The sequence below is a fragment of the Macrotis lagotis genome, chromosome 4 (assembly GCF_037893015.1).
Source record: "Macrotis lagotis isolate mMagLag1 chromosome 4, bilby.v1.9.chrom.fasta, whole genome shotgun sequence".
Classification (NCBI taxonomy): domain Eukaryota; kingdom Metazoa; phylum Chordata; class Mammalia; order Peramelemorphia; family Peramelidae; genus Macrotis; species Macrotis lagotis.
Window position 1 is genome coordinate 249,748,478 of NC_133661.1, and position 12,062 is coordinate 249,760,539.

General features: G+C 41.6%; 1 protein-coding gene across 1 annotated transcript in view; it reads left to right on the forward strand.

Annotated features, from left to right (window-relative positions):
• Positions 1–12,062, forward strand: part of RPS6KL1 (ribosomal protein S6 kinase like 1) — a 36,956-nt gene that overhangs the window by 20,272 nt on the left and 4,622 nt on the right. Inside the window, exons 5-9 of the mRNA XM_074235714.1 lie at positions 5,752–5,799; positions 6,585–6,717; positions 8,423–9,247; positions 10,692–10,781; positions 11,137–11,219. Of these exons, the coding sequence (XP_074091815.1) occupies positions 5,752–5,799; positions 6,585–6,717; positions 8,423–9,247; positions 10,692–10,781; positions 11,137–11,219 (1,179 nt within the window). The remainder of the gene's footprint in view (positions 1–5,751; positions 5,800–6,584; positions 6,718–8,422; positions 9,248–10,691; positions 10,782–11,136; positions 11,220–12,062) is intronic.

Here is a 12,062-nt window from a genome sequence, read left to right on the forward strand (position 1 = left end):
CATGGCAAGCACATGAATTGGATATGAGTGAGGTGGGGCTGTGCTAAGTCACCAGCCTCACTTTCTCCTCCAGAGGCATCTGGGTCCAGTGACCAGATATGAATCAGGATGACAGGAGATGGCTCTGGATGGGAAGCAATCAGGGTTGTGACATGCCCAGGGTCACACAGCCAATTAGTGTCAACTGTCCAAAGCTGGATTCAAACTCCTGTCCTCCTGACTCCAAGGTCAATGTTCTATCCACTGTACTTAATACATGCTTATTCCCTTCCTTCTTTTCTACTCAGGGTGGCTGAGGTTAGTCTGTTGCTTGAGCTTGGGAATTCTGAGCTTTTGTAGAGTGAGTGTCCACACTGCCTAGAACCATGGAGAAAAAGAATGGGAATAGTGTCTCAAGGCTGCTTGAGGAGAGGTGAACCCACCCACGTTGGCAGGTTACAGAGCAGATCAGTAGTGGAACTGGATCCATGAGTAGCTGCTTATGTCATGAAATTCTTTGATTTCAAGCCCTCTTAACTTAGCTATGAATCATGGAAGTCAGACTCTCCCACCATGCTATCACACTGAAAAACTCTAAATGTAAACTCAAAACCATTTCTTTTCTGGGAGTAAAAATCATTCAGACCAGAGGTGGACTAGAGAGGCTTTTAAGAAGTTGGTTAAGCTTGCATAACATGAAAAGCTCCCAAAGAGAACAGGATCTGAATGTTTCCCCATTGTTCAACTGCTACTCAAGTTTCATCAGTTAATAAACATTGATGTTGTGGAGGATACAGAAGCTGCAGAAGACATTCCCTGTCCTCAGTGAACAAAGGGTCTAGTAAAGCATGGAAGTGTAGGACATGGAAAATAATTAGAAAACAGGACAAGGCAATGTTTTTAACTACAAAACTGATCTGAATATGAGCCTCATTTTTTCTCTACATCTAACTCATATAAAACCTATAAGCAGTCTAAAAATCAATGCTATTTTCTAGTCTATCACCACTTTTTTTTCTTTTCAAGATCATCTCATTTAGGGTTATGGGTAAGGCTCATATTTATATCAATAAGGTAATTACTAAATTGTATACAATTTGCATGCAACTGGGGCAACTAGGTAACAAAGTGGATAGAGTGCCAGGCTTGAAGTTAGGAAGATTCTCCTTCCTGAGTTCAAATCTGGTTTTAGACATTTACTAGTCGTGTGACTTTAGGCAGGTAACTTAACCCTGTTAGACTCAATTTTCTAATCTGTAAAATTAGCTGGAGAAGGAAATGGCAAATCATTCTACAAAAAAAAAAATGGGGTAATGAGGAGTCAGATATACCTGAAGTGACTGAACAGCAACAATACGTTGTATGCTATTAGAGCTGAGGGTAAGGTGGTAATTCATGTAGGAGAAATGTATGGATTAAAGATAAGCTATGGAAAAAAAGAGGATTCGGTTTTGAGTCCCAGCTTGGGAAAAAAAAAAGCATTTAATTTAATAACCACCTACCATGTGGGCACTGTGTCGAGTGCTTCACAAATATTATGTCATTTAATCCTCACAATCTTGGGAAGTAACTGCTATTATCCCATTTTACAGTAGAGAAACTGAGGCAGACAGAGATGAAATTACTTGCCCAAAGTTACCCAGCTAATAATGTCTGAAGTTGAATTTGAATTTCCTGATTTCAGTGCTTCCTGATTTCAGGACTATTGCTTTATCTACTGCTCAGAGCATCCATTTCATCATTTGTCAAATGAAGAGATTGGTTACAGAGGACTTTTTTGACTTCTTCTAGTCCCAAGTCTGTGCCTCAGATACCAGTATCCTCCATGACAACATTATGAAAAAGTATGGCACAATGGGGAAAAAGTTCTGGATTTGGAGTCACAGGTTGTGATTGTTGTTCAGTTGTGTTTGACTCTTCATGAAATCATTTGAGATCTTGGAAGAAAGACTGGAGTGATTTGCCATTTCCTTCTCCAGCTAATTTTACAGATGAGGAAACTGAGGCAAGCAGAGTTGAGTTAAGGGTTAAGACTTGCTCATGTTCACATAACTAGTAAATGTCTGAGTTCAGATTTGAACTCAGGAAGATGATTCCGGATTCAGTATTCTATCCACTAAACCACCTAGCTATCCCTTCTATTCAAAAGACCTAGGTTCAAATCCCAGCTCTGCCATGTACCTACTGTATGACCTTGGATAAGTCACAGCCTCTCCAGGTTTTAGTTTACTTATCTGGAAAACAAGGTGGTTGGATTTGATATTTGGCTTCTGAGATCCTTTTTTGATTCTAGATATAGGATTCTATCTCTGCAGTGCTGGCCACTAAAGGAGATTACAGGTTGGGTTGACCCACAACAAAAGACACACATTAAAAAATTATATATCCAATGACCCAGACCCTGGGTAATTTGCTCTTTGTGGATGTTTTCTGTAAGGTAGGGAGAAGAAATGACCTTTCACTTCTAGAAGACTTGCCTAATCACCTGGAAGTAGGGGTTCTTGACTAGCTTAATTTTTTGGGATTTTTTTTGGTAGGGGAAGTTACTGGTTATATGCTCATATAAAGCAGTTCTTTGGTCTACTGGGGAATAACAGCTGACAAACAGTGTATGGAGGTTAAGAATAAAAATCAGAATGGACAACTGAGTGGGAGCCAGATTATAGTGGGATCCAAACTAATATGGTGGAAGAGAGGACAGGCCTTATCTTCAGGAAGATCTGAGTTCATATGCTGATTCTGGAACACAGGTGACACTGGCTCCCAGATTAGACTCTTTGGTTTGTGGGATTAGTGCTGCCTTCCTAAATTTACAGAAGGATTGCATTCCACTGTTCTAGTATCTAACAGCTTGATTAGCTGAGTGTAGTATACTAATTTGTCCACCAGATGGTACTCTAGTCAAGCTACCAGTCGGGTCGTGCTAGATGCCCTAGCCTATAGTGTCCTGTGTGACCACTTAAGGAAACCCAGACTATAGCCTAAGCTGTTTTCAATAACCCCTTTCCTTGCTGGCTCAGGCATAATCATATCTCGGCAATAAAACTGTAGTAAAAATAAAATACTGTTCCAAAATTAATATGGAATCATCTATCACTAAGCCTCCACCTTGCAAGGAATTTCATTCTCAAAAGTCACATCCTATGCATTCATAGATTCCAACATTTTGACTACACTGTGTTAACATTGGTTCTTACTAATAGGAAAATAAATGCAAAAGAAAACAAATATATATAACCTCACTTTGTTCCACCCTCCCCTTCCTGGTTCCTCAGCATGGATGGGAAATCCTCCCAATTCATACATGCTCCAGACCCTTCTCCTCTTCTGCCAAGAATGGGAGGAAGAGTTCTGTGAATGCAGACTGAAGGGAGAGTTGGTAGCCTGTCTCCAAAACCCAAAGTCTGGGACCCAGTGATATGCACTCTTCTTCTTCCATACATATATACCCTATTGGAGCAAATTTGTCACATTATATTGAGCTTTGTTTTCATTTTTTTAAAAGTTGAATATATTAAAGCTAGAATTATACCTCAAAAAATTCAATCATTAGGCAATGAAATTCTCCTGAGAGGGCCTTGTCCCACAGTCTTAGGAAAGTTCTGCACTCAGGTGACTCCTTACCCTTAGTGTAAACAATAGTCTCACTGAGACCTCAGGGTGATCATTTTTGTTATCTTAAGATCTTTAGAAATAGTCACCACCAATATCTTTCACTGTAAATCAACTCCTTCAGCCCAAAAGAATTCTATTCAAAGAGATAAACAAGATAGTAGTGCAAGTTTCCAAACCCAAAGTTCCCTACCCTGATAAAATCACAGAAGCAGACATACAACATTCCCTCCTTAAAAAAAAATGATAGCCAGGGGCAGCTAGGTGGTACAGTGAATAGAGCACTGACCCTAGAGTCAGGAGGTCCTGAGTTCAAATACGACTTCAGACACTTAATAATTATGTAGCTGTGTGACCTTGGGCAAATCACTTAAACTCCAGTTCCTTGCAAAAACAAACAAACAAAAAATTATGACAAAAGGAAGAAAACTGTTAATAAGCATCTACTGCATAGCAAGAACTGTGATAAGCACTTTACAAATATTTTGTCATTTCAGTCTCACAGAAGCTCTGGGAGATGGGTGCTATCGTTATCACATGTCATAACTGAGGAAACTGAGAGAGCAAATAACTTGCCCTAGTAACTAACCCAGCTAGTATGAGTATGAGGCTAGATTTGAATTTGGGTCTTTCTCAGGGGCAGCTAGGTGGCATAGTGGATACAGCACCGGCCCTGGAGTCAGAAGTACCTGGGTTCAAATCCGGTCTCAGACACTAAATAATTACCTAGCTGTGTGGCCTTGGGCAAGCCACTTAATGCCGTTTGCCTTGCAAAAACCTAAAAACTAAAATAGAATTTGGGTCTTTCTGACTCCATATCCAGGGTATGATCCACTGTACTAGCTGGTTGCCAAAAGTCCCTTCCATCCCAATTAAAAAAATATATTTTTTTATTTTTAATCAATTATGGCAACTACACTTACCCTTGCTGCAAAGGTAGTTTTCAACATTTTTTTGGTAAGATTTTGAATTCCATATTTTTCTCCCTCCTTCCTTTTCCCCTCCCCTGTCCCCTTGACAGTGAGTAATCTGAAACAGGTTATGTATGTATAACTATGTTAAACATATTTCCACATTAGTCATGTTATGAAAAATGAATCAGAACAAAAGGGAACAAAAAGCATGAGTCAGTAAAAAAAATACAAAACGTAAAACAAATTTTTAAAATGGAAAATAGTATGCTTTGGTCTGCATTCAGACTCCATACTTCTTTCTCTGGATATGATGGCATTTTCCATTACAAGCTCTTTACAATAGTCTTTGATCACTGTACTGCTGAGAAGAACAAGTCCATTGTATTTGATCATCACACAATGTTGCTGTTAATGTGTAGAGTGTTCTCTGGCTCTACTCATTTCACTTAGCATCAGTTCATGCAAGTCTTTCCAGGATTTTCTGAAGTCTACCTGTTCATGATTTCTTACAGAGCAATAGTAATCTATCATATTCATACACCACAATTTGTTCAGTCATTCCCCAACTGATGGACATCTCCTCAATTTCCCACTCTTTACCACCACAAAGAGGGCTACTATAAATATTTTTGTGCATGTGTGCCTGTTTAGGGAATGTATTATTGAGAGAATGGTACTGAACTTGGAGACAGATAAAACTGAACCTGAATCTTGGCTCTGACTAAGAATTACATGGCCATGGCCAAATTGCTTAGCTTTAGCATTTCCTCACTTGTAAAATGAGGGTAATAATACTTGTATCTACCCTAGAGGGCTTTAGCCTGTCCTCACTTGTAAAATGAGGGTAATAATACTTGTAGTATCTACCCCAGAGGATATTTGTGAGGAAAGAGCTTTATAGATCATAAAGCATTATATATATATATATATATATATATATATATATATATATATATATATATACACACACACTTGAATTATTGCTAGCCCCATTTCTACCATTAATTTGATATATGACTTGGGAGAGATCATTTTGACCACTTTTGAGTCTCAGTTCTCTCATCTGAAAACTGAAAGATCTCAATAACTAGATACTTCCTAGAGGTTTCCTTTTGTTCTGACATTCTTTGGTTCTAATGGAGAGAACCTGGGAGGGCTTGACATTTCAGAACTGAAAAATCAGGTCCTGGGTTCCCTAAGAGCCCAGTATTAGCCCACCTGACCTTCTTTTCCTAATCATTTATAGGTTCAGCTGGTCCAGGACCCTGCCACTGGGGGAACTTTTGTAGTTAAGGTAAGTGTATTTACCTCTCCTTCTTAGAAGAACCCCCTCCCCTTACAGTTCTTCAACATTTTCTCCATCACATGGAGTAATAAACTATCTTAGAAACCACTGAGCTCAGCCAAGTCCCCTCCCCTGAGTTCATTAAATCTTCCAAGTTATTCCTGGGACCATCCCTCTTGCTTTCAAAGCTAACCCCCCCCACCAAAAATATACTTACTATATGCTAGTTACTAATCTAAGCTCTGGGGATTCAAAGAATGGTTAAGTTCTGACTAATGAAGATTCTACTCCAGGGCCTCCATTTTCTGCAAAAAGGACAACCCTTTTAGGGGCTAAACCATTCTGCAGGTGAAGGGTTCTGTTCTGAGTAAAGGCACCTTAATTTACAAACAGGGCATGGAATTTACCATGGATATGCAGTTTCCCAAAGTCTTAACTTTCTTGTATTCCCACTTATAAAATTGTACCTACTTGCTATAGGAACTTGATCCATGATGGGTAGATAGATTGAAATCAGATTCCAGTAGCAAGAGAGTCTAGCTATAGGCTCTTATGGGGGGGGGGGGGGGGCAGGCTAATGAGAACATGCCCCAGCTGCATCACCTTTGTTTCTAATCTTATTCAATTGCATATTCATATTTTCTTGGTCCCAGTCCCTTTGTCAGTCAACTCTACTACTGCCAGGCTTCTAGGGTGGACATTGCTAAGGCCTGGGGAACCCTGCCTTTCTGATGGGGTGATATTCCTTGAGCCCTGTCTCTACCTTGTTTAGAGTTGGTTTGTCTTCTCCCCAGAGTCTTCCCAAGTGTCATGTGGAGACTTGGGATCGCCCTACCATCATCCCCAATGGCGTTCCCTACATGGCCAAGCTTCTTCGCTACTCCGTGAGTGAGGACTCTATCTTTTTGCACTTGGAACACGTGAAGGGTAAGTGGGAACCCTAGATCTAAATCCATCCACCTGGGTTCCCTCCACCAACCCAGAATTCTTCTCAGTAGCCCCAGAATTGCCTTCCCTTCTCCTTCCTTTTCATTCCTGCTCTTTCCCCTTCCCTTTAAGATATATCTAAAGCAGAAGTTCTCAGACTTTTTAGTCTCAGGACCCTTTTATACTCTTAAAAATTAAGGACCTCTTCAAAGAGCTTTTGTTCATCTTGGTTCCCTCTACTGATATTTAACATATTGGAAATTCTACCATCTTTGTATGAATACGACCTAATGGATTATATGAAATGGTCCCAAGAACCTTCTGGGATCCCTTGACCACACTTGGAGAACCACCTACCTAAAGGATCCTAATTCACCAAAAATATCTCCTCTAGGAGATAAACCAGAAAATTCTGTCTGATAAATATTTATTCCTTTGGAATAAGGCAGCTGTTTTAATCTTCTCTTTTAAAATGTTAAATACCATAAAGGCCTTGGTACCTTAAAGTGGAGGAGAAAGAGGAAGGAGGAGGGGCATTTTTATAAGGAAAAGGAAGGGAACAGGGTGGAAGGAAGAAATGGAGGAAGGGAGAGAGGAAGAAAGGGAAAGTGAGGAAGAAAGAAGGGAGGGAGGAAGGAAGGAAGAAAAGAAGGAGAAAGGGAGGAAAGAAGAAAGGTAGGAAAGGAGGAAGGAATGGAGAAAAGGAGAGAGAGAAAGGAAGGGAGAGAAGAGGAAAGGAGGGGGAAAGGGAAGGAGGGAGACTTACTAAGTACTAATCATCTTCCAAGCAAAGGACCAAATTGGTTTTCTATGCATCTTTGCAAGACTTGGTTCCAGCTAACAAAAAAAATCTCTAGGTCAGCTGAAGAGAGAAGACAAACACATTAAATCTGTACACACTTAAGTGTTAAGCAAATGAATGAATTATTTTAAAAAAAATTATTAAGCACTTCTCACGCACTGTACTCTATAAATGATGGAAAGACAAAAGAACAGGGATGGCCCTTGCCCCCATGGGGCTTACATTCTAACAGAACAGGATTCTTAAAACTGTGTCCATAGCTCTCCCTACCTCCACCCCAAGGGTCTATGAATAAATTTCAAGGAGTTTGTGACTTTGGGTGGAGAGAATGATAATCTTTATTTATACTAACTTCTAGCTGAAATTTAACATTTCCTTCAAATATGAAGACAGCAAAATCATTCTGAGAAAGGCTCATTAGCTTTGCCACCAAAAATGTTAGGAATCTCTGTAATAGAAGACATAATACATGGGTGGGGTGAGGAAGAAAAAGAACTTTCTGGATATGGGAAAGAGTTAGGAAAATAGAGTGGAAGTCATATCAAGAGATGGACAGTATGACTGACTGGGAGGAAACATGGTCAAGGAGAATTGAATGTTATTAAGGGAATGGAGATTCACGTAGTATGACCCAGTATGAGGAGGTGGAACTTAAACTATATCTTATTTAGAGTGGTTGAGAAGAGTGGAGAGGGCTCAGGGAGAAGACCAATCTGATGCTGCAAAGGGTGTCAAGGGGAGTGGGAATAGGTAGAGCCAGAGGGTAGCCCAAAAGATCTGTGCTGTTGTTTGAGGGATTTGGGGTGGGGTGGAGCAGGGCTAAGCAGCTAGTGAGGAATGTCCTGGGCTTTCCTCTACTCCACCCATCCCACCACTTTCTCTTGTTCCTTCTGCTTGGTTCAGGAGGAACTCTCTGGTCCCATCTCCTCTCTCAGCCTAGACCCCATCAGAAGCCCAGCTGCACCAAGGGTGATCACCAAGAAAAGGGGAAAGCTGGCCCTGGTCCCCCTGATACTGGTCTCAGTCTCCTGACCCCGGTTCTGCTTCCCCAGAATCACACCAAACAGTTCAGTGTTGCATCCGAGGCATCACCCCAGCCCTCCAACATTTCATCAAGGCCTCAGGACAGAGTTCCTGACCATCAGAAAGAGTTGAAGGATTTGAAGGGTCCTGATCCGAATTCTGGAAGCAAAGTATCCAAACCGTCCAGGGAAATTCAGGTGCTCGGGTCTCATGGAGTTTCATCCTGTGAAGATGCTTTTAGAAGACACAAATTCAGGACAGATATTCCTTCCTCTGAACAGGACACTCTGACCTCAGAAGACACTACCTCACCTTCTGGCCTGGTTCCAAAGGCCCTAAGAAGGGATGAGGCATTGACCAGCAGCCCGGGTCGGGGCAGAGGTCCGTTCCATCACCAAGCCAGGCGGAATACTAGGTGGAGTACCAACAGGGGGCCCTTGGGAGGTCTCTCCTGGATCCGGGAGGGGGCAGGCCGGGTACTAGAGGGCTATGGTCATGGGAGTGATCAACGCAAAGAGCTCCCAGGTCAGGACTGTCCACATGCTAACCGGGCCTGTCCAGGCCACAGGGGCGGAGCCTGGTGTGTGAAGGAAGAACAGGTCAAGCAGTGGGCAGCGGAGACCCTGGTGGCTCTTGAGGGTCTACATCAGCAGGGTGTGCTATGCCGGGACCTCAACCCCAGGAACTTGCTGCTGGATACCACTGGTAGGCACTCTTTTGTCTGGGAGGGAGAGAGGTTAGGGGGTACAATTGCCCATTTAAGTGGCTGAACCCCACCACCACCATCCTTAGATGGCTGCTCAGATGGGAGGGTAGTATCCTTCAACTCAAAATCGTAAAAAGAAAGCAGCGGCTCCCAGAGTGAAGGACACTTGGAGATCAGCCACCCATTCCCCCTTCACCATTTTCCGTCAAGGAGCTCCCTTCAACCATCCTAGACTTCTGTATGGGTCGGAACTTGGTTAAACAAGGACAGCTCGTGAGATTGTGTTCCTACACCCCATCAGAGATTTCTAGGGTCCCAAAGATTCTTTCAAGGAGTTGTAAAAATTATTTCATAATACTAAGAAGTTTTAATTTCTAATATGGTAGATAGTGATAGATAATAACTCATGTAAACAAGAACTCTATGGGGAGGCAGGGGAACTTTGTGAGTGGGAAGGTACCAAAAAGTTTATGAATCACTGCTCTGAAACAATTATGGTTTTTTTGCACCTGGAAATATTGAAGAGATTTTGAATAATTGATGATGACAAAAACATTTATATAGCAGTTAAATTTGCAAATTGCTATTTCATATGATCCTTACAAGCTCTTACACGACATTATTGTCTTGTCTTCCTGTTGCTGATGAGTCTGAGAGAGCTTAAGTGACTTGCCCAGGATCACATAACTAATAAGAATATGAGACAGGATTTGAACTCAGGTCTTCTTTACTCCAAGTCTTCTATACTTGATGCATTGCATCACTCATCTGCCTGTTCAGGAATGATTGAGAGGTCATCAGCTCATAAATTTAAAAGAGAACCCAGAGGCTCTCTGTTCCAATCCCTTCATGTAAAGATGAGGAAACAGGTCTAGAGAAGTTAAATGACTGGGATCTGAACTCAAGTGTTCTGACCCTTGGACCTTTCTGTTATAGCACATTGCTCAAATGACCCACTGGTTTCCTAATTTAAAAAAAAAAATGTCAAAGATAAATGCATTCTTGACCCCAACTGGAGAAAAGTGTTCATTCATTGAAATTCACATTTATATAGTATTTTATGTTTTACAAAGCATTCTGTGCCCTTCTCAAGAATCTTGAAAAGGTAGTGTTAAGGGTTCCTCTCTCCATTTTATGGATATAGAAATAAAAGTGCAAAGATATTTATTTTTCCATACAGAGAACTAAGAAATGGTGGGGGGGTGGGATGCAAATCCAGGTCTCCTCACTCCAAATCCATTGAGTTTCCCTACTTTATCATGCAACAGTTCTTAATAATATTAACTAGTCTCCTTCCCACCCCTCCCTTTTATCTTTTCCTCCCTCCCTCCCTTCCTTTCCTCCTTCCTTTCTTTCTTCCATCCTTCTTTGCTCTCTCTGATTGTCACTCCTCCTTTTTCATCTCCTTCCCACTTCCATTTTTCTCCAATGCTGGGGATAAAGGTCACATCCGTCTCACCTACTTTGGCCAGTGGACTGAGGTAGAGCCCCGGTGCTGTGAGGAAGCCCTGGAAAACCTGTACAGTGCCCCAGGCAAGGAGATGGACTGGCTACTTTCAACAGACCCCTTTGAATTTGATTGGAGAATTGAAGAGAGGGCCTGGGAGGAGGGGAACTCGAGTTTTCCCAGTCTGCCATGATGACTTTGAGAACCTCTCCAAAAGCTCCGTGGGGACAATAATCCCTCCACTAAGGCCTTGCCTTTGTCCCTTGTTCTGGACTTTGGCAAGGTTGAAGAGATTGGGCATCTGGGAATGACCGAGGGGTGGGAAAGAGAGTGGGATGGGGGTGAGGGTGACAGAGGGAATGAATGCTAATGGATGAGGTCATTGAACAAGAAAAATAGACCATGAAAGCCCAGGTGTGACGCATTCTCTTGCCCCTACAGAGGTGGGCGGAATTTCTGAGCTGACAGAAGCCTGTGATTGGTGGAGCTTTGGGTCTCTGTTGTATGAACTTCTAACTGGAATGGTAAGTTCAGGCCCATATGGAAAGAGAGCTGGGAGGACAGTGAGAAGGAATTGGGGGCTGGGATGGCACAGAAGTCCAACATGAATTTCATTTTTTTTGTGGAGACCTAAGAATGCTAATAGGATCATATATTTAAAACTAGGAGAGACCTTTGAAATAATTTGCTCCAACTTGTAACCTTATTTCTTTTTTTCTTGGATGGGTTACTAGATTGATAGATCAAGGGAATGCTGTAGATATAATTTAATTCAATTTTAGAAAAGCACTTGACAAAAGTGTCTCATGCTATCCTTTTGTAAAAGATAAAAAGATGTAAACTAAACAAAAGTACAGCCTGATTCCATTTAGATGCCTATCCTTTTGAAGAGAGAGATCCAAATAGTAGCCACTAATGGTCAAAGTCAATGGGTCAATTAGGAGGTACAGAGGATAGAACAAAGGATTCAGAGACAAGAAACCCTGAGTTCTAATCCTGATTTAGATATTTGCCAACTGCGAAATGCCTGGCAAATTTCCTCATTTGAAAAAAAGGAGAATAATACCTGCACTTAACTTCCAGGTTCTTACGAGGATCAAAAAGAGTTACCATACATTAAGTGTTTTGCAAATTTTAAAGAGATATCTAATCATTATTGTTGTTGTTGTTAGAAGAAACAAGCAATTATGAAAGGTCTGTTATTCACCAGACACTATGCTAAGAAGTGCCCCGAGCAAGGAGACAGGGCCACCTTTACCAGTCCCCTTTGAATTAGATTGGAGAGTTGAGGGGAACTTGGGGGGAGGTGAACTTGAGTTTTCAATAAGGGGCAGATCACCCTGCCATGAGAGCACTCCAAAAGCTCT